At 41.7% G+C, this 23,177-nt stretch overlaps 1 protein-coding gene across 6 annotated transcripts in view; it reads left to right on the forward strand.

Annotated features, from left to right (window-relative positions):
* The first annotated feature begins 793 nt into the window (after positions 1 to 793).
* The window catches only part of LOC109683979 (retinitis pigmentosa 9 protein), a 28,968-nt gene continuing 6,584 nt past the window's right edge, over positions 794 to 23,177 (forward strand). The window contains exons 1-3 of one of the 6 annotated variants that reach the window (XM_074065334.1): positions 794 to 1,071; positions 17,234 to 17,363; positions 19,361 to 19,511. In XM_074065334.1, coding sequence (XP_073921435.1) covers positions 920 to 1,071; positions 17,234 to 17,363; positions 19,361 to 19,511 — 433 coding nt within the window. In that variant the 5' untranslated portion in view covers positions 794 to 919. Of the gene's footprint in view, positions 1,072 to 3,986; positions 4,043 to 16,235; positions 16,267 to 17,233; positions 17,364 to 19,360; positions 19,512 to 23,177 lie in introns of those variants that run through there. The other 5 variants (XM_074065331.1, XM_020160083.2, XM_074065332.1 and 2 more) reach the window with 5 other exon arrangements.

Raw genomic sequence — 23,177 nt, forward strand, 5'->3', positions numbered from 1 at the left:
TGATTAACAGTTAGGTTTTTTAAGATTAAATGAATTCTGGGGCTGAGGATATAGTTCAGGGCTAGAGCCCTTACCTAGCATGTGTGATGCCCTGGGTTCCATCCCCAGTACCACAAGTAATCAAATTAAAAAATAAAATCCCCCCCCCCCCCCCCCCCCCGGCAGTTCTGGAATTTGAACTCAGAGCCTTACACTTGCTAGGCAAGCATTCTACCACTTAAGCCACGCCCCAGCCCTTTTTTACTATATTATTTTTCAGATAGGGTCTTGGTTTTTTTGTCTTCATCCTCCATGGCCTCCCCTAAAGCTGGGATCACAAGAGGCACCACCCTTCCAAGTTTATTAGTTGAGACATGGTCTCACTAACTTCTTGCCCCAGGTTAATCTTGAACCGAGATGTTGGGGTGTCTGTAGTTAGGATTTACATTTTGTGTCACCACAACCCCCACTTACACCAATGGTTATTAAGGACTTGACTCATTTTCAGCACCCAAACCTTGGTAAGTACAACAGGCATGGTCCATGCTTTTCCCCTGAACCAGGTGCTGTGGAATGCTGGAGCATTTATACAGCTAAACTTGCCTTCTTCCAAATACGGATGAATCCTTCTAACCTGTAACAAGCAGTTCTGTCTACTCACTAGTATGATATACACGTGATTTGCCCAAGGCTGGGGCCCACCAAGGGGCAGCAGGTCTCAGAGGGGGCGTGGCTTAAGGCCCCGCGCACCAGGAAGTCATCGCAGGCTCCGCCCCCGCCTCGCCCCCGCCTCGCTCCCGACGCCGCCAGGGGGCGCCCGCGGGCCTGACTGCGGGCAGCTTGGCTCCACACTTGGGCTTGGGGGCCCGCCGCGGGAAGGCGGGGGCCGGGCGGCCTCGGTTGGGACACCGGCCCCCGTCCGGGCGGCCGCGGTGCCGCGATGTCGTCCAGGCCGGAGCGCGACGACGCGGGGGTGGGGGGCGCGCGGCGGCCGCGGGAGTCGGCGGAGCAGGAGCGGCGGCGGCGCCGAGAGCAGAGGCGGCGGCGGCACGACGCGCAGCAGCTGCAGCAGCTCCAGCACCTGGAGTCCTTGTGAGTCCGCGGGGCGCGGGCGGCGTCGCGGGCTGGGCCTCGGGCCTCGGATCCCCGAGGACGGCGGGGCGCGGGTGGCCGGGCTCGGCGCGGGGACGGCGGCGCGGCTCTGGCTTTGGCCGCTGGGGGAGCCGAGGCCGTCGGCGGAGAGCCCGGGTCTCGCGGTCGGGGTCGCTCGGGGACCCCGGGGGGGCAGCGGACGGCGGCGCCGGCCTTGATCTCTGCGGCCCGGGCGCTGTCGCCGGGTCCGGAATCTGGGTGAGCAGGGCCTCAGGCCTCGGTTCCGGGCGACAGGAGGCGCCGGCCCGGTCCGGGAGCGCGGGGTCTCCACGACTTGGGGAGCCAGCGCAGGGGACGGACAGTGCCACGGATTGAATTGACATAGGAGGAAGCCCGAGGTGGACGTAAGACAGACCGAGAAGAAAAAAGCCACTTTAACTCATGCGACTCAGGACCAGGCGTGGGGCTGTGGCTTCTGGGGGACGGAGGGACACGTGGGAGGGAGGGGCCGGTTGAAAACGAGCTCCCCCGTGGGGACTGCAGGCAGCTGCCTCCATATGGTGACCCCCTTCCTAGTACAAAGTTCTCTGTAGAAAAGGGAGGGGTCTTACACCTTACTTTAGAGTAACCCTTCCGAAGACAGTGCTCTGTGTTGGCTGGAACTCAGTTTCTTTTGGCTCAGAGTAGTCATTATGTGGGGTGGCATATTTTGGGGTGAGGCATTAAAATCTCTTGCAGTTCAACTGGGGGTCTGTCCTGACTCCAGCACAAACATCAGGAGGGAAGTTAGATTAGTATTACTTTCACTTTTGTATATGATCCTCTATTTAGTCGTGTAAGTAAAATTTTTCTAAATGTTCACTCATTCAGCAATCTCTTTATCAGGCACTTTTAGTTACCATCCTAGGTAGGTAATTAAGGAAAGTTCCTTGGATCTAGTGGGACCTTTGATGCAAAATGCCTTTTCTTGTTGGGGATTGGCCTGCTTTTTTTAGCTGAATGACTTCACCTGGCAGGGCAGTGGTTACAGTGCTACAGCATTAGAAGAATTCAGGCATGACACAGAAATAGAGGGATAGCAAAACAAAATTTATTAAGAAAAGAACACACTTTAAATAGACTGTAAGGGTCTGAGTATTAATTGAGATTGTCTATGAGAAGTTCTTAGCCCCAGGTTCAGCCTACAGGGCTGAGTTCATGATTAAGACACATGTATTTTTTTTTATTACAGTGTCATAAGGCTAGGGGAGATTTACAGAATTAAAATGTACAAATGACTCCCTAAGGTATGGTTTATCGACTTGGGTCTTTGTTTTGTCAAGTTTATTGTTCCAGGCACCACTGTCACACAAAACCTTTCTTTAATCCTTATGTGGACTCAAAGACATCTCACTGATCTTTGTGGGCTGTCAACACATATGCACCGAACCAAGGATTTTCTATTTTAGATTCCTTTTGCATGTCTCCATACTCATTTCTAACTGCTACTTATCAACTGAATACAGGCTTTGCATTTCTAGCATCTACATGAAGGTTTAGTTCTGGTGTCTCAATCCACTTGGTGAAAGTCTTCGTCTCCTATGCAACTTAGATATTCAAAGATTTTTTTCCCCTAGCCTGGCCCTGTCTAGCTCTCTGAACCTTCAAATGTAGGGTACCAGGTGGTAGTTGATACTGTCAAAGGGCAAAATAACTGCAACTTAGTTTAGTATTGGTTTTGGTTTTGATTCTAAATTGATCAGTCATAATCCCATTAAAATAGTGTTCTGATAAACTAGAAGTTTGGTTTAAAGACTTGAGGAAACAGTAACCAGGAACAAAAAGGACCTTTCAAAGTTACCTGCCTTGTAAGATGGGAACAGCAGGCAGAAGAATGGAATAAAACTGATTACTTCAGGTTACCTTGTTTTTTGTGTGTGTGTGTGTGTGTGTGTGTGTGTAAGGAAAAATTGACAGTTATTCTTCCTCCTTGAGTTCTTAGAAGGTCAGGTAACAACATAGTGTTGATTTGATGAGCTAGAACTTTAGAATGGGTGACTCCCTTGGTCTCCTGGAGCCCAGTGCAGGAGCCTAGTCAACAACAAAGGCCTCCTGCTATTTTTATTTAACAATGTCATCCATTTATTTTGTAGCTCACGAACACCAGAGAGTTTATAATCTACTTTCGCTGTTGAGAAAATTGGAGCTTCATGTGGCACATCAGCCCATAAACTAGCAGTACCAAAGCTAGATACCTTAGGTGTCAGAGTTCCAGACCAGTGGTCTTTTCCATTTTCAGAGAATTAGAATTGGCTGGGCTGTTGACATGCTTCCTTTGGCTAGCTGAGGGGTTTGTTTGCATTTACATCAAATTTTAATCATTCCATAGTAATGTTCATGTAGATTAAAAATCTAGTAGTACAGAAGGGCTAATTTCAAACAATAGTGGTTTGAGGCCCCTATTCTGTATTTACTTCACATACTACCTGTACCCCTAGGAAACTCTTACTAATTGTTTTCATCTTGGACTTAACTGATTATTTCAAAATTATCTGCTTATACTATTTTTTTAATTGCACAGTAGACTTTAATTATGTAAGGGAGGACGAAATAATTTTCCCTCTACTCTTGTGAGGTCTGGGGCCTCTGTAACGAAAGGTAGGTTGCTGAGAGAAGAACAAACAAATTTATTCACATGTGTATTGCATATATCAATGAAGATACCCAGCAGAATAAGAAAATCTCAAAAGGGGTGGCTTAAAATTCATTCTTAAATATCATCTTTAGCTAAATCAAAGAAAGAAGGGTGTATGGGAATTGAGTTAAGGGATGGTGAGCAGGAAAATGTAGTAAATAAAGATAAGTTTTGTACTGCAGACAGATGTCTGTGTTTTCTTGATGAGTCTTATAATTGGGTCTTTTTTCTTCCTGGTATAGAGGGAGACACTCTGATGGAGATTTCCTTCATAGACATAAATTGCCCTTATAAAAGGTAACTTCTAGTCTGTTTTCAGATTGTCTCCAGTATCTGCTATTTTTTTTAAATAATCCTTAGGCCCCCAAAGGCATGTTTTAGGGTGACATATTCCAGTCTCCCACAATCATATTTTGTAGTAACATATTCTTTTCTCTTATACCTATAAACTTGGGGACATAGTAGATAAGGATTTAGTTCTTTTCTTTCCCTACTCCAGTGGTCTTTCCAGTGTAGCCTAGTTACTTGACCCAAGTCCATCTGCTTACTGCTCCACAGGCAATACTTAGAGATAAGAGTTGGTGGGAAGGAAACTGGGGTGTGCATTCCCTTTTATTTTCTTCAGTTTGAACATGGCAGTTGACCTTGACCTCCTGAGGCTAGTTCCTGTGATTCTTCTGACAAACATTTCTTTTCTGCAAGTTAAACCTCCCAGCATTTACATAGTTTGTGTTAGCTGGGGTAAAAGAGTTGAATAAGGAGGGATGTTACATATTCTGTTATTATCTGAAGGTCACCAGCTTCTGGATTCTGTAAGCCTAAAGAAAGATTATTTAGCAGTAAACCTCTTAAGTTATTTAGGTACAGCTTTTCTTTAGAATTTTGAACTGGGAATGGGAGGGGAAGTCAACAATTTTCTTTCTTTTTTTTTTTGTGGGACTGGGGTTTGAACTCAGGACTTCAAGCTTGCAAAACAGTCACTTTCCCTCTTTGGCCATACCTCTAATCCATTTTGTTCTGGTTATTTTGGAGATGGGGTCTTGAGAACTGTTTGCTCAGGCTGATCTTGAACTGTGGTCCTCCAGGTCCCAGCCTCCCAAGTAGCTAGGATTACAGGTATCAGGACAGTTCTTAAAGGGGCTGACACTGCTACAGCTACATTATGTGTATGTATGTACGTACATACATTATATATGTGTGTGTGTGTGTGTATGTATGTATTTTTTTTCCTAAATAAATATTATTAACATTGTTCTTATGCAGTGTTGTTCCTTCAGGGCCAAATAGTGTTCTGTGATTTCTTTTGCTTTCTAGTGTTGTTTTGCAAGTAGTTAATAAGATGGTCAGTTTTTTCATTTGCTTAATTTTCTGTTTCTTGCTGCTATTTTTTTCCCCCAAAAGAGGTCCCAAAAGTTTTCTGTGCTCTTGTACATTGAGCGATCTGTCACTTCATTTTTCAAACTAGAGTCTTCCATCTCTTCTCCAGTGCACTCTGTTTACTTTCTAGGCTTGATATGTAAATATTGTCCCGAAACTTCTTACACCATTCTTCTGTCTTGAATTCCATTTTCTGGATCCTCTGTCTTTCCCTCACCTTGCTGAAGCACATTCTGTAATTTCTGTGGATGAGTGCAACTAGGGATCGTTTTGGAGTACTTGCACACCTGAAAATGTCTTTACTTTTAAACATTATATGTAGTTTGGCTAGGAATATAATTTTAGGTGAAAACATATTTTCACTCAGTTTCAAAGGTATGTACCATCACTTTTTGGCTCTGGTAGTCTGATGCGTCCCTTATTCCCTTTGTTTTTAATAAGTTCCTCCTCTTACTTCTTCCTGCCTTTAGTATCTTTAGAGAACTTTTAGCCCTGATGTTCTGCGGTTTCATGATGATGTTTCTTATCAATCACTTGATCCACAAGTGCAGTCATTTTGCTTTTAGTGTGTCTTTGAGATAGGCTCACTAACTTTTGGCTGGGCTGGCCTCTTAACTATGACCCTTCCTGTCTCTGCCTCCCAGTAGCTAGGATTATAGGTATGTGCTACCATGCCTAGCCCTCTGTTATATTTTTAAATTTCAAAAATTCTGGGTTGGCTGTAGCTCTGTGGTAGAGCACTTGCCTAGCATTTGTGAAGTACTGAGTTCTATCCCAGCTGAAGAATTCCATTAGCAAAAGCAGTTAGGTAGACATGGGGTTTGGGAGGATGCCCCTGGTCACAAGATTTCCCTTGCATGAAGTGGGAATCATAAACACCAGATGACCCACACCCTGGAGCTACAGCTAACATCAGCCTTCTATTTTCCTATCTAGTGAAATTCCCGTATCAAGCACCTCAAGGGGCATCATAACTGCTATGTCACCTTCCATTGGCAACCCTAAATTGGGAAGGCCAAAAAGGATCAAATGCACAGACACCTGCCCTCATCTTCTCAAGCATATAGATATGTGACTTCCTACACCCAGACAGCCACTGTACAGATGCCAAACCGTTTGGGCAGGTCCACAAGGGGAGGAGGGCCCTAATTTCACACAACCTAGTAATTCCACCCTATTGAATAATAAAACTCCAAGCTCTGACATCTTTGACAGTGAATCCTTATCCAAATAACCTGCCTCTCTTTCCATGTTATCGTCCTACTTTTTGTAGGCCTTCGGGCATCATCTTAATCTTAGATACCCCGTCCACTGGTAACAATTCTTTGGTTTTTTTTTGAATTGGTGTTGCCGTATGTTGCTCTTGGGCTTTACTCCTGGCCTCAAGCCATCCTCGCCTCAGCCTCCACAACAGTTGTGACTACAAGCACATTCCACTGCACTTGAATAATCTTTCCTGAGCATCTTGTCTTATTTTGTCAATAACATATCTTCCTGCATCTTTGGGGATACCCAGTAGGTTTTTTTTTTTCTTTTCTCCCTCTATTGTCTATTTCTTATTTGCCTTTTATTTGAATCTTTTTTATGTAGAGTTTTTTTCCCCTAATACATAGGGATACTCGGGTTTCCCTCATATTTTAGAGTGAGGCTCTATAATGCTATTTTGAAGGAAGCTGTTGAGTAGAAGAGAGTCTAGAGTACAAAGGTTCTGGATTTTTACCTAGTCAGTTTCCCTGAAGGGAGACCCTTGCATATCAGTAAGTTTTTTTTTTTTTTTTCTGGATTCCATTCAGTCTATCCAAAGAAGAAACAACAATCTTAAGCCTGAGTGCCAGAGATGTTCAAGGCTGCAGTGTTCTGAATTGAGATAAGAAGGAGCAGAGCACTGCAGAGATCAGACCAAGACCCCTAGTGCCCAGCTCATCCTTGGATCTCCAGTTATTTCCAGGTAGCTAGGCCTCTCCGCTTAAGTTTCACAGGGGACTCAGACTGCAGTATTTTTCCAGGGTTGGGCAGGCAGAGTTTTTTGGGTCTCTGGGGAAGGAGAACATTGGAGTCTCCTTTCCATATTCCCATTTCCTAAAGGGTGTAGTAAAGGAGTCAGTTACCACTTCCTTCCACTTACCCTGGTCTTACCAGACCTTCCTTGTTAGTTTCCTTTGCATTTCTTTGTAGGGGCAGGATGGAGGGGGTGGATGGGAAGGCAGGTAAGCAAGTTGGTCACTGCCATGTTAAGTGGGAAATCTTAGAGTAGATTTTTACAAATCAAATCCCTCCCTCCCCCATGTGCCTTCTTTTGTCTCCTCCCTCTCCTCTAGCCAATTTCTTACTTTTGATCTGAACTTTTCTTACGTTTTGGCTGTACGTGCCAGGCCCCATTCCGCACCTGAGTCACCCATAATTTAGCTCTCTATTGGGCAGAGAAGAATGGTGATTCTGGGTGTGTGTGGGTAGCTCCCTATCTTCCTTTCAGCCCCATAGTGGACAGTTGCAGGATGGAACCAAATGTGTTCACAGGGAAGATCCTTCTAAAAGAAATCATACCCTGTCTTTCAAAAAACAAAGTGTTTTTAAATACTTGGCAAAATAAAGATTTCTTGCCACATACCAACTTGGGAAGAATATGTTTACCTCCTCTTATTTAAATTTAATCTTCCTACCACTTACAGCAATTTACTACAATCTGAATTGATTTCACAGCAAAGTGTCTTCACAAATTAAAAATAACAGACCTCCAACCTTTATTTTTTAAGAATTGACCACAAAGATAATGAAGAATTCTTCCTGTTACAGTCAGAAGCCAAGCTGCACAATAAACATACTCCCATTCTCATTTCCAAATATGATATACTTAGTGTTAACTATTATTTTAAACTTTTGAGAAATACCTTCTTCCCACCACACCACTGTGTAGTTCAGTGTGGCCTTGAGCTCCTGGGCTCAGGGGATCCTTTTATTTCCATCTTTTGAGTAGCTGGGAATATAGATGTGAACCACTGTACCAGGCCAAGAAATGCCTTTTTAAAACATGCTCATAAAGTAAGGAGTTGTTTGGCCTTAGGGAAAAAGTATCAGCCTCCTTCTTCTAAACTGGTGCACACAGTTGTAAAATGTACTTCAAAGGGATATCATTGCTAATAATAATAGAACTCAAAATGTGCATTTCCATTACATTCCCGTCATCAGTGCAAAAACATTGACATATTTTTCAGGAATTTGGAACTCACTTTGTTTAGCCATATGTTGTTTGTACAACTCCTGGGTTAAAAATAATATATTGTTGCATTATTGGATATTTCCATAGACTTTACTACCTTCCTTCCAAATTGTCTTAGGCCCCTGTGCATAATGGTACTAAAAAAAAATTTTTGGCAGAACTGGGGTTTAAACTCAGGGCCTTGTAACTTGCTAGGCAAGTCCTCATGGGCTTGAGCCATGCCCCCAGTCCAAGTATTAATATTTCTGATGAGTGCCTATGGACGGGCTGTATCATTTCCCAAGTTGTGCAGATTTCTGTTCTTGCCTATGATATGACCATGATTTTCTATTAGAAAATACTTTAAGTACTCACTTAAATACTCTAAGTACTTCTATCCCTAAAAAGTTAATTCTTTTTTTTTATGTTATCAGTATTCCCTGGCCTTATTTTTATTTATTTATTTATTTTTTAATTATTATTTTATTATTTATATGTGCATACAAGGCTTGGGTCATTTTTCCCCCCTGCCCCCACCCCCTCCCTTACCACCCACTCCGCCCCCTCCCTCTCTCCCCGACCCCCTCAATACCCAGCAGAAACTATTTTGCCCTTATCTCTAATTTTGTTGTAGAGAGAGTATAAGCAATAACAGGAAGGGACAAGGGTTTTTGCTGGTTGAGATAAGGATAGCTACACAGGGAGTTGACTCACATTAATTTCCTGTGCATGTGTGTTACCTTCTAGGTTAATTCTTTTTTTTTTTTTCCTTTTTCTTTTATTATTCATATGTGCATACAAGGCTTGGGTCATTTCTCCCCCCTGCCCCCACCCCCTCCCTTACCACCCACTCCACCCCCTCCCTCTCCCCCCCCCCAATACCCAGCAGAAACTATTTTGCCCTTATTTCTAATTTTGTTGTAGAGAGAGTATAAGCAATAACAGGAAGGGACAAGGGTTTTTGCTGGTTGAGATAAGGATAGCTATACAGGGAGTTGACTCACATTGATTTCCTGTGCATGGGTGTTACCTTCTAGGTTAATTCTTTTTGATCTAACCTTTTCTCTAGTACCTGTTCCCCTTTTCCTATTGGCCTCAGTTGCTTTTAAGGTATCTGCTTTAGTTTCTCTGCATTAAGGGCAACAAACGCTACCTAGTTTTTTAGGTGTCTTACCTATCCTCACCCCTCCCTTGTGTGCTCTCGCTTTTATCATGTGATCAAAGTCCAATCCCCTTGTTGTGTTTGTCCTTGATCTAATGTCCACATATGAGGGAGAACATACGATTTTTGGTCTTTTGGGCCAGGCTAACCTCACTCAGAATGATTTTTTCCAATTCCATCCATTTACCAGCGAATGATAACATTTCGTTCTTCTTCATGGCTACATAAAATTCCATTGTGTATAGATACCACATTTTCTTAATCCATTCATCATTGGTGGGGCATCTTGGCTGTTTCCATAACTTGGCTATTGTGAATAGTGCTGCAATAAACATGGGTGTGCAGGTGCCTCTGGAGTAACCTGTGTCACACAGTCTTTTGGGTATATCCCCAAGAGTGGTATTGCTGGATCAAATGGTAGATCTATGTTTAGCTTTTTAAGTAGCCTCCAAATTTTTTTCCAGAGTGGTTGTACTAGTTTACATTCCCACCAACAGTGTAAGAGGGTTCCTTTTTCCCCACATCCTCGCCAGCACCTGTTGTTGGTGGTGTTTTAATGATGGCTATTCTAAAGGGGTGAGGTGGAATCTTAGTGTGGTTTTAATTTGCATTTCCTTTATTGCTAGAGATGGTGAGCATTTTTTCATGTGTTTTTCGGCCATTTGAATTTCTTCTTTTGAGAAAGTTCTGTTTAGTTCACTTGCCCATTTCTTTATTGGTTCATTAGTTTTGGGAGAATTTAGTTTTTTAAGTTCCCTGTATATTCTGGTTATCAGTCCTTTGTCTGATGTGTAGCTGGCAAATATTTTCTCCCACTCTGTGGGTGGTCTCTTCAGTTTCGAGACCATTTCTTTTGATGAACAGAAGCTTTTTAGCTTTATGAGGTCCCATTTATCTATGCTATCTCTTAGTTGCTGTGCTGCTGGGGTTTCGTTGAGAAAGTTCTTACCTATACCTACTAACTCCAGAGTATAAAAAGTTAATTCTTATACCAGTTGAGTACCAGGCTTCAACGGTAAGTCCTTCTCTGTCCCTTAGAAAAACTCTGGATTAGTCATGGGGAGGGTTTGAGCAATCCTTTGGAAGGGTCCACGGATGAAGTCAAAGGGAAGCCTTGCTGTAGTGATTCATGTCCTTTCTCATCCATCACCTGGCAAAGTTCTTTTCTCCGACACCTCGAAGATGAGCACTTTTCTCTTAATCATTTTTCTCTAATCACCCCCAGTATTTACTCTATTCAAAAGGATGTTTAAAGTCCATGCATAAAGCTGGATGTGGTGGTACATACTTGTAATCCCCGTACTTGGGAGGCTGAGGCAGAAGGATCTTAAGTTGGAATCCACCCTATTGTAGCAATAGGGAAGACCTTGTTCCAATAAAAAGCAATTTAAAAAAATTTGACCAATAAGAAAATTCATAGGAAGTAGATGATATGATATGATTTTAATATGTCCCCCCACAGTTCATGCACTGAAAACTTCATTCTCAGTGCAACAGTGTAGGGAGATGGAATCTAATACAGTATTAGGTCATGAAGACTCTATCTTTATGAATGGATTAATGTCATTATCTTGAGAATGGGATAGTTAGAAAAGTTCAGTGGTCTTTTCTTGTTCTCTTTCATGTGTGTTCTTTTGCCTTTTTGCCATGGGATGACAGTGTGAAGGCCCTCTCCAGATGTGTTCTCTCCCCCATCCAACCTTTTGCCCCAGTCTTAGACTTCTAGTCTATAGAATTGAATGAAAAAAATTTTCTTTCCTTATAAATGATCTAGCCTGCAGTTCTCTGTTATAGCAACACAAATGGACTAAACTATGGGTCATGATGAAGAAAACATTAAATCATTGTTCTTCTATACATGTACCTATTCTGAACTATTGAAAAGGGTGCTTTCTTGGAGGTTAGGGAATAAGGCACAGATCTGAGCTAGAAATGTTTATGTGTGAAAGCACATAAGCAAATTCTAAGAGACAGATCGTCGCTCTTTGAGAGCACAGGCATTGGCCAGTAGAATGGCCATCCATTCTGATTGCTTCCTATCTGAAAACTTGTGGGCCTAGCCTTCTGAGTGTTGGGTTCAGTCCTCCTGGTCAGTGTCTGATGGCTGGGTGCAGCTGGGTGGGCAGCAGCTCTCTGCTTTTCCCAGATTATTTCTCTGTAGGGTAAGGAGAATTGGCTTCCCTCCACCCTCAAAAATCCGAGACTCAAAGAAGGCCCAGATGATTGGACCTTGTATTGCATCCCAAGATACAGAAGGACTTAGGAGCTTGAGGACACAGGAGTGGTGGAGGCAAATTGTAGGAGGGGACAACGGGAGAAAATATATAGTGAGGAAGAGCTGCCTTACTATGTATATAAAAGCCTCTCAGATAATAAAGATTATCTAGGAGCAGCTCTTTTCAAATGGTATTTATTACCAGTGGAAATTTCCTTCACAGATGTAAATTTCTTTTCAGAACTATTCTTGTGTCTGCAGTATATCAACATTACCAGCTTGAAATAGTCAATATGCCAATGATATTTACTCAGGGCTCTTGCAGTCATAGTTTTGGGTGGTATGCCCAAAGTCCCAGTATTTGCAAATCACATGAAGAAAACCTTTCATTGCTGAAACCTGTGACTTAAAAAAAGAAAGAAAGAAAAAAAAAAAAAAAACCCAACCAAACCCCAGTACCACAAAATAAACAAACAAAATAAAAATAAACCCTATAATGTTGGAGTGTGGCTAGATGCCCCTAGATGGACATTTTCCCACATAGTCTCCCTAGAATTAATTATCTACTTACCACATGGATGATACAACATCAACAAACATGTGTGTATGCCTTTAATATTTGTACCAGTTGTTGCTTTGGAGATAGCAGGAAGCCATCATCATCCTTGCTGACTCCTCCCAACTTCATAGTGTTTTCCTTTGGGTGAGCTGATGTCAAATCTAGGAAGGAGGAGAATTACATGTCATTTTTATTTTATTTTACTTACTTATTTTTGTGGTACTGGGGTTTGAACTTGGCCTCACATTTGCTAGGCAGGCGTTCTACCACTTGAGCCACTCCATCAGCCCTACATCTCATTTTAATTTTTTTATTTTATTTAATTTAAATTATTTTATTGTGCTGTGTGGAGGTATGTTGTAGCATTTACAGAAGTTCTTATAGTGTATCAGATATAATACTTGAATTCACCCCCTCCACTGCTCTCTTTCATCCCCCCTCCCCTGATTCCTGGAACAGTTTCAGCAGGTATTTTTGCATTTACATACATGTGTATACATTATTTGCACCATATTCATCATCCTACCCCTTTCCTTGCCACCTCTTCCTTCCCACCATTACCACCCTCCCCCCTAGAACCTGTACTCAGATTTTGTAGAAGAAAAAAACATAGAAGATTAAAAAAAAGGAAACTTGGCGTTTTTGCTAGTTTGAGATAAAGATAGCTACACAGCAGTTTCATTGTGTTGTTCCTATGCATATATGTAGTACAACCCCGATTGGTTATCTCTACCAGTTCTCTTCACTCCTCTCTAGTCCCCTTCCCATGATGGCCTTGGCCAGTTTAAGATTTCTGTATTTGTTCTATACCATGAGCATATCAACCATATTCGAGATTTTGGTTCCTTTCCTTGTCCTATCCCTCCAGTGCACGGCCTTCCCCTAGTGTGACCCATGTCCCATAATATTGCTGAATTTGTTTTAGGTCTATAATCCACATATGAGGGATTCATGTTTCTTTTGGCCTTCTGAGCCTAACTAACTTCACTTAAGATGATATTCTCCAGTTCCTACATCTCATTTTAAAAAACTGATAAAATGAGTAATGTTTGGGGTAAAGCAAAGTTAGGGAAACCTTATTCAGTATACCTTTGGCCAAACCAAATTATACTATACTCAAGCTCTGTAAACTATTCCTGTTGTCAAACAAGGTACTAGAATGATTATTCCTGGATTCCAGCTATACATCAAATAACAGTCCTGCAAGGTACCTGTTGGCTTTGGACGCTGGCATGTGGGTAACTGGACAACAGCCTGGCACCACCCCAGCTGCTTTACTCTGGCCCTGTACCTTTGCACAAGTTACTTCATTCTACTGTTAATACAGAGAATGATTGCTGACCTAGAATGGTGGTTGCAACTCAGTGAAAGAACTGTTAAAAACTTTAGACAAATTTTTAGATATTCTTGGATTTTTTTTTCCCATGGGATCAAAAGATACCTAGTATATGATTCCAAGTGGAAAAATAGGGGACAGAAATCAGGTATTGGCAGTTTTTGTGTGAATTTTTAATATAAATGAGGGGATGTAAATTATCAATGCACGTCAGATGCTTCAGTGAACACGTTTTCAGCAGTTCAAGTTTATAGCAATTATACATAAACCTGTTAAATTTTTCTGGAGAAAAATTAAACTTGGAAAACTTTATTTGAGCGAAGAAACAACTCCTAAATTGCACTGAAACAGTAAAGGTTGAGCGATCTCTACCCACTAATGTGGGCAGGCAGTATTTATAGACAGAACAAAGTGAGGTAAAGAGGAAACTGTTTGATTGGTTACAAGTTTGCCTTTGCCTTAAATGGACGTATTTTGGCAGATTGCAGCCTGTCATTGGCTGAAGGCTGAGATGCTTTGATTGGCTGAGACTGCAGCTTGTTATAAGAATACACTTCCAAGTTAGGCTGTAGTTTGCTTACATACTAAGTTGGGATATGGATTTACTAGGTACAGAGGTAGATTAGGCCAAATTCATTTTAACAGAATTCTAGATGTCATGCTAATTGTCCCAGTTCTACCTTAGGTTGTAGCTTGGACTCACAACTAGGAAACTGAGGGTCAAAGTCCATGCTCTGCTCTCCACTTGTCCTGAGGCTCTAACTAGGTTTTTTGTTTTATAACACAGGGTCTTGCTGTGTAGCCCAGGCTGGCCTCAAACTTGTGATCTTCCTGCCTCTGCCTCCTGAGTGCTGAGATTACAAGTGTGCACCAAAATGCTGGCTTTAACAAGGTAGTTTTAAGTTCCCTGAAGCCAGATGAGAAATGTAGTTCTCTAAACAACATGGCTCAGAAAGTTTGCAGGCCCGGTAGCTGATGTCTGTGAGAAGCTCATGGGACAGGTACATGTGAATAGAATGAAAGATAAAGGCCTCCCTGTCAGTGACCCTCAGTGCTCCACCAGGGTAGTTTTGTAACCTGTTTCTTAGGTTTCCTTCCAGAAATTCTGTGTCTATAAAGATGTGTGTGTTCATAAACATAAAGAGCATCTCATTTCCTGTATACACAAATAGAAACATGACAGATACACTGTTTTTTCTCCCTTTTTTAGACATGAGTTATCATCATCATCATAATCATGGTTGTTTTGAGAATGTCTTACTATGTGGCTCAGGCTGGCTTTGAACTTGCAATCCACCTGCCTCAGCCTCCCGGGTGCTGGGATTACACGTGTGCCACCATGCCCAACCCTAGACTAAACTGTTACTACTTGTCCCATATCAATGTCTAACTTGTTTGGTTTTCCTTTGGTGGCACGGGGCTTGACCTCAGGAACTTGGGCTTACTAGGCAAGTGCTCTACCACTTGAGTCATGCCCCCAGCCCTTTTTGCTTTAGTTATTTTTCAGGTAGTATTTTGTTCAGGCTGGCTAGCCTCAGACCTCAGTCCTCCTACCTCCACCTCCTGAATAGCTGAGATTATGTAGTGCCATGTTTACTCTTTTAACATTTATTAATGTTTTTCTGATGATAATATTTCTGTTACAGAAAATACTCATCCCTGCTCCTACCATCTGTATAGCAGTTCAGTGTGCATCCTTCCTTCACTTTCTTTTTGTCCTTTAGGCATTCATGACTAAAAGCCAAATACCCACATTGTGTGTGATAGCATGTGTTTATATGTTGATACTTAAAAATGAACATGAGCATCTGGTCCTGATTTTCCAAACTTGGAATTCAGTACCTTTTTCTGGCTATTTCAGCAGAGTGGGAGAAGGTGGAAATGAACCAGCAGCACAGGCCCAGTTTGTATCTTCAAGACTCTGGGAGTTTGAGAGATTGTTAGTAAAACGGAAAGAAGATTCCCACAGTCTTTTTGTGTACTGAAACTAGCGCAATTGATACTGACTCCCCTGGACTGGACACCAAGCAGGGGTCCTATGTGCTAAGGTTGTATAGTCAGGACAGGTGTGGAGGGAGGAGAGTCAGAGCTGAGGAGCATGCTTTGCTGGCTCCATGGCAGGGTGAGTGGAGACCATGGGAGAGGGGGTCTGTGAACAGAGGCCTTCCTGGAGTTCTGCCTTCCCCTTTGCTCCCCAGCTGCTTTGGAACATAAGGCTCCCATCCCCGCCCCCAGCCTGTTCATTGTTGAGTACATGGACACTGTGGTTGGTGAACAACCTGAAAAACCACTGTGATGTTCTAGAACTAGATTGGCCCTTGGTCTTCTTAATCTCACATTTTCCCTACAATCTCTTGCCTTCCCTTCTTAAATAAAATCCTTCTGTGGGGACAGTAAGTTAGTATTTTAGTGAATTTGAGTTCTACATCTCTGCAGAATGTGGTATAGCATCTGTTTATTTACTTCAGATACTGAGTATAGTGCATATTTTATAAACTGGTACAGATACAATGTAGTATTAAGTTTTACTAAGAATGTCCTCCTTATTAGAATGACTTGGCAGCTTCCTCTGGTTCATTAAAAAGTGTGCTATGTTTCTATTAACATGCTTGCCAAGGTTTTACTTTTTGTTTTTTATTTTCTAGTTATGAAAAACCTCCTCCTGGGCTAATCAAGGTAAGTGTGAGGTTCATACTTATGATTATTTCACTGGACATACTTGGAGACTCAGTAACTTGTTAGAAAAATGGTTGCATAGGTTTCAAACATCTTTTTATGAAAGCAATGATTCTTCCCTGCAGATGTCAGATGGGCTTTGTTACAAGCCTGTGGCTTTGAGAAATCTGAATTAGTCATGTTTCCTTTCCCCAAGGAACCAGGGCAGGCACATGTGGGTTCCTCAGCTGTGGTTCCCTCACTGGCCGCATGTTCTCAAAGGTCTGCCGCCCTGTTTGCCTTGTCTGCGTCACCCAGCCAGCTCCTCGGTACCCCGGACTCGGGTCTTGAGTGTCCTCAACTCAGAGCATCCTTGAAGGAGACCTAGAGCTCCTCCCCTCAGACCTCCTGAACTGGGTCCGCTGCCCAGCTTTCTAGCCACCCAGTCTCAGAGTGTCACTGCCTGAGAGCAGCAGGCAAAGGGCAAAAGACTTGCTGTTTGGTAACTTTCAATTTAAAAAGACTTAAAACTCACTCTTCTGGTATAAACGTAATATTCGTAAAAGCTTTTAAGTAATAAGAAAGTGAAGAAACACTTTAATTGTAAATACAGTGAGTCAGTGGTGAAATGCCTTTCAGAGACACAGCACCTCTGTGATTGACCATGACCATGTCCTTAAGATAGTGAAACCTTTTTTTGGTCGTAGAGTGTAATAGTCAGAATGTGGCACTCACAGACCATGCCTGTGTGAAGACAGACTTGTGTTTAACCAGTGCCTTTCCTGCGGTTGCAGCTGCATTGGTTTTCAGGCATCCTTCTCTTCTTGCTCACTAATGTAATTTCTTTCTCTCCAGTTTGTGGGGGTGGCTGAAGGTGGCCTTGTGTCCACAGTGCAGGAGAAACCCAGGCTATGTGGGTTCCTCAGCAGGAAGGAGAGAATTCCAGTGATTTTTGCTATGTGATTCATACTCTGTTTCCTTTGTGTAGGAAGATGAGACTAAGCCAGAAGACTGTATACCAGATGTACCAGGCAATGAGCATGCCAGGGAATTTCTGGCTCATGCACCAACTAAAGGACTATGGATGCCACTGGGGAAAGAAGTCAAAGTTATGCAATGTGAGTGTGGAAGAATTTCAGTAACACCCCTGTTATAAGGAATTTGCATACAAAAATGCGCAAGTGTGCTCATTTCTGTAATTTGTTCTCAGCCCATTCCTCTTAGAATCATGGCATATTCTCCATTTCTAGAGAAGAAAGCAGACTTGCTTATGTTAGTAAGTGGTCCAGTGGAAGGGGCTTCTAACTCCAATTCCACCAGTCTTTCCTCAGGACTATGACTGCCTTGGGAGTAGGCTCTTCAGTGATACTCCCATAACAAAAGGGACATCCCATTCCATAATAGATGTTCTGTGGGAGTGAGGGAGGCACTGGAGAGGAGGTCTTCTTGAGACTTGCTGTTCTGGGTCACTCTCTATCAGAGGTGCCAAGTGACATCTCCGAGAAACACCAGAGGAGCGAGGACAGGCTGCAGGCCAGAGTTCTGCACAGGCAGATCTCTCCATGCATGTCCCTCATCTACCTTTAAGAGCATTTATACACTTCTCAAAAGAGTAAGCCTTTTGAATTGGTTTTAACATTTATTGTCACATCTTAAGGTCACGCTTGTAGCTCTCTTCTGGCGACAGTGTCTTGAGGAACTCAGAATGGTCCTGCATTTGGTATACTGTCATAGGCCTTCCTACAGACACTCCTAACAGAAGTAGGCAGTCCCAAGTTCCTGGAAATAGGATTGCTTTCCTTTATACTAACAGTGTCAGAAAAGCACCAAGATCTGCATGTGGCATGTACCTAGGCCGACTTTGAGGGGTTCACGCTCTGAGACCTAAAGTTCTTATGAAATTGTCTGAAATGAAAAAATAAGTCATCAGGGTATGTGGTGGTTCCATGTGTACAAAATATGTCTGTGACAGCATAAAGCATGCTTGCCTTATTGAGGAAGAAAAATTCATTGTGAAAGTGTTGAGCCAGAAAGCTAAATTTATGGCTGGGAGGTGGCTTAAGTGGCAGAGCACCTGTATAGCAGACATGAGGCCTTGAGTTCAACGCCCACCCCCCACAAACACACACCAAAAAAATCAACCAAACAAAAAGCTAAGTTTAAAAAAGAGCTGGGTGTGGATGGTGTATGTCTGAAATCCCAGCTACTTGGGAAGTGGGAATCAGGAGGAGGATTGCCATTTGAGGCTAGCCCAAGCAAAAAAGTTAGTGAAACTGCATCTCAGCCAACAAGCCAGGCATGGTGGCTTATGTCTGTAATGCCAACTGTGCAGTAGGCATAGGTAGGAGGATCATGGTTCAAAACTGGCTCTGGGCAAATACAAAAGATCTTATCTGAAAAATAACTAGAGCAAAAAAGGGCTGGGGTCATGGCTCAAGTTGTGGAGCACATGCCTAGCAATCAAGAGGCCCCAGTATCATCAAAAAAAACCCAACCAAACAAACAAAAAGTTAAAAAAGCAGCACTTGCTGGGCACCTACTACTCAGGAGGCAGAGATCAGGAGGATCACAATTTGAAGCAGCCAGCCTGGGGAAATAGTTCACAAGACTCTGTCTTGAAAAAACCCAGCACAGAAAAGGAATGGCGAAGTGGCTCAAGGTGTAGGCCCTGAGTTCAAACCCCAGTACTGTAAAAAAAAAAAGAAAAAAAAAAAGCACTCTTAAGTAATTTATTTTTTTTATTTATTTATTTTTTAAAGTACATTGTATGTATTTATGCAATTTAAAAAAGAAAAAAAAGATTATGCTTGAATTGTTCCTTGATTTTTTTTTTTTAGATTTAGACATTACTTTTTGACATCATGCAATGGAAGATGAGAATGTAGCTTTCACTCTTACTCTTAGAACACACATGTAATCTCATTATGTCTCATTTTCCAGTAATAATTATGTCATAATTTTCAGTAGATAAGTCTTTGGTATTTATTATATTCAGAGGTGCATAAAGTTATTCCTTTTCCTTTCTCGCATCCTACATAGTTTCCTCCTTCCAAAATTAATGTTTATCTTCTTTTTTGTTACTGTTTTTCAGTTTTGTTTTATTTTTGTTTTCCAGTACTGTTTTCTAATTCAACCCCAAATTCTTCCAACCTTGAATCCTAAGACTTCAATTGAGAAACTTGAGGCGTTCTGGCAGTTTCATCTTTCTAGAGATGGCTGCTCCCATGCTTACCTTCCAGGTGTCTGCTTTTGCTACTTCTTACAGAGTAAGTATTTGTGTCTTTCCAAAATTTATGTGCTGAAGCCCTAATCTCTATTATAAAATGATACTTTGAGATAATGGGGCTTTTTAGAGCTAATTAGGGTTAGATGAGGTCATATACCCCCATGATGTGACTAGTAGTCTTTAAAAGAGTCATAGAGTCTCTTCCCCCTCCTCCCTTTCTCTCTTTCTGTTTGCCATGTGAAGACAAAGAGGCAGTCATCAGAAAGCCAAGAAGAAAGCCCTCAACAGAAACCAACCTTGCTGTCATCTTGATCTCAGAAATTCAGCCTCTGGAACTGAGAAAATTGATTTCTGTTTTTTAAACCACACTATACAGTCTGTGGCATTTTGTTAATAGCAGCCTGAGCTAAGACACCATCATTCTATAGTTTTCCTTAGCCTCTCTCCTATGTTAGGTCTTGTGTTTTCCTATATTCTGGTTCTTCTTTGTTTTATGTTCTCTTCTCATGGTTGAGTGATTCTTCTGACAGTTTCGTTCAAAATGGGCCTTAGGTGATAGAATCTTATTTTATTTTTTTGAGGCAGTGTCTCACTTTGTAGACCAGGCTGGATTTAAACTTGCAGTTCAACCTCCCAAATACACGGTTTATAGGCATGCACCAACACACCCAGCTTAAGGGGTAGAAATTTTAAGGCCTTACTTTTCTAAAAATAACTTTGTTTTATAGAATTTTTATACGCCAGGATATGGATTTTGTGTTGTTTTGTTTTTAACTTTTTTTCTCTGTAAGCTTTAATAGTGTCTTTTCCTTATTCCCACTGTTCTGAAGTTTCACAATGACATGCTTGGTATGCATCTGTGTTCAATCATTGTATTCAATAATTAGCAGATCTTTTTAATCTGGAAATGTGTGTCTCCATTTTTATTTGCTTGTTACTTTGTAGTGCTGGGGATTGAACCCAGGGCCTCACACGTGCTAAGCAAGCACTTTACCACTGGAGCTATCCCCTCAGCCCCTGTACTGATTTCCTTAATTTTATTTTCTTACTTTTATCTCCTGTTTTTGTCCCTTATACCTGTTACTCTTCTTTCTAGAATAGAAATGCTGTTCACCTCATGGCACTGGGAAATGAGAAAGATAGGCATCCCAGAGTTCCCTTCAAAGGCATGCCATTAATAACCTAAAGACCTTTTACTAGGCCTTGCCACCTTCCTGGAGCACCATGCTGAGGTCAAACCTATAATACATAAGCTTTTAGGAGACATTCTGGATCCAAAATACATCAAAGGATATGCTTTCTAGGAGTCAGGTATTATTGGGACCAATTGGAGACTGGCTATCATTCCTATTCTTGCCTATGAGGCAAGAAGTTGATCAGAATCCCTCCGTGTGTGAGTCAGACTTGTTGGGTCTCATTATAGATGATCTTTTTGTAGGCGGTCAGTTGGGAGAACATCTGAAGTCAATAGCTGTAGGTTTTTCTCTTTGAGTGGGTTATATATTCCCAGAGAAGAAGGTTCTTCTGGGGAAGGTGGAAGCCACATTGCTGGTGTTCAGGAGCTAAGTAGAGCAAGAAGACTGGGAAATCCCTCCCTCTCCTTTTTATTTGGTCATATACTCCTCTGTATTTATGGCCAGAAACCCTAGGCTTTAACCTTTTGTAGATATTACAGCCTTCAGAAGAAAGTTGTCTATGGACTCTTACAACGTCCTCCTTATTTTAACTACCCCGTCACCTTTATTTCCAGAGGTATCTGGTGCTGCCAATTCCTGAACTTTTGGAGCTTCTACAAATAGAAATTAAGTATATTTTTAGTTCTCCCCCATATTAGTCAGAGTTCTGTCACTGTACAGAGTACCTGAGGCAACTTAAAAGGGCTTATTTTGGCTCAAAATAAAGTATGGGTAGACCCATACTTTAGACCTCTGGTGGGGTGCTAGATGGCAACAGTGGGGCATGTGTGGTACACTGCTCACACCATGAGCCAGCAGACAAAAAAAGAGAATGTGGATGGGCTGGGGGCTCATAATCACTTTAAGGGCGTGCCCCCAGTGACCTAAGGGTAGTCGATAAGGCCCCACCTCTTAAAGGTCTGTAGCACCTCCCAGTAGTGCTATTCTTGGGACCAAACCTGCAACACATGAACCTTTGGGGGACATTCAACATTGAAACTCATTTTTTGGGGTGTCTTTTTGGCAATACTGGGTTTGAACTCAGGGCCTTATGCTTGCCAGCCAGGTGCTCTGCCACTTGAGCCATACCACCAGCCCTTAACATAAGCTATAGCATCTCCTCTGCTGCCTTAGTTCTGTTTTGCAGGGGTCTAGAATTCACCTAGAAATCATCTACCTGCATTAGTGGTACTAGGGTTTTGAATTCAGTGCCTCATACTTGCTGGGCAAGCATTCTACTACTTAAGCCATGCTTCCAGTTCTATGTTCAATTTTTTTGCATTTGACTCTTGCAAATTCACTGTCAGAATTTGAGTTTATAGTTTCTTCCAAAGTTTTATTGTGGTTTGTTTTGTAAATGATGAAATTCACTGATTTCAAGTATGCAATTCAATCATTTTTTAGTAACAATTAAGTGCAGTTATCACCCTAAATAAGTGTTAGAACATTTTTATCCCCCATTAAAATCCCTCATATCCATTTACAGTTAATCCACATTTGTAGCCTCTGGCAGCCATTCATCCACTGTCTTTATAAACTTGGCTTTTCTGGACATATATAAATTGTTTGTGGGCTCTCATTTTTGACTCTTCATTTAACATAGTGTTTCTGATGTTAATTCACAGCATAGGAAATGCCAGTAGTTCATTATTATTTCATCTTTGGTTTGGGTTACTCTTCTTTTTTTGGGTTATTCTTTTTCTAGATTTTTAAAAGTGAAAGCCTAGGTTATTGATTTGAGAACTAATATAAACATTTAAAATTATAAACTTTCTTATAAGCACATTTTATCTGCGTTGTAATACATTTTGTTATATTGTGCTTTAATTTTCATTCACATCCAAATATTTTGATTTCCCATGTTTATTCTGTCTTTGGGAGGAGAAGTATTCTTTAGGTGTGTTTGGTTCAGCTGGTTTACATTGTTCAAGTCTTGGGGTTCATTGCTGATTTGGTTATTACATCCATGCCTGAATGTGGAGTACCTTGCATTGTTCTGATTTTCCCTTCAGTTCAGTTTTTGTTTCATCTCTTTGGTACTCTGTTCCTAGGTACATGTATGTTTCTAAATGTTTTATCTTATTGATGGATTGACACTTTTAGCAATATATATTTCCCTTTTTGTCTGTATCTCTGTGTATTTTGTGTGCTTGTTGTTGTTTTGAGACAGCATCTCACTATGTAGCCTGGTCTGGCTTTGAACTTAAGATCTACTTAGTGCTGGAGATCACTGGTGTGAGCCACTAGGCTCAGCTTGCCTTTGTAATAGCTTGCCTCCAGTTTCTAATGAGAAGTCTGCTGTTGATTTTCTTGTGGACTCTTAACCAGCAATAAACTTCTTTCTCTCCACATGTGCATTCTCTTTTGATGCTTGGCCTTTAACCGTTTGTCTATAATGTATATGTGTGAATCTCTTTGAATTTATCCTACTTTTGAGTTTGTTGAGCTTCTTTGCTTTGTATTTTTCACCAAAATGAGAAGTTTTGGGTTATTTTTTCAGATATTCTTTCTACCCTTTCTCTCACTTCTTT

Source organism: Castor canadensis, chromosome 2 (assembly GCF_047511655.1).
Source record: "Castor canadensis chromosome 2, mCasCan1.hap1v2, whole genome shotgun sequence".
Taxonomy (NCBI): domain Eukaryota; kingdom Metazoa; phylum Chordata; class Mammalia; order Rodentia; family Castoridae; genus Castor; species Castor canadensis.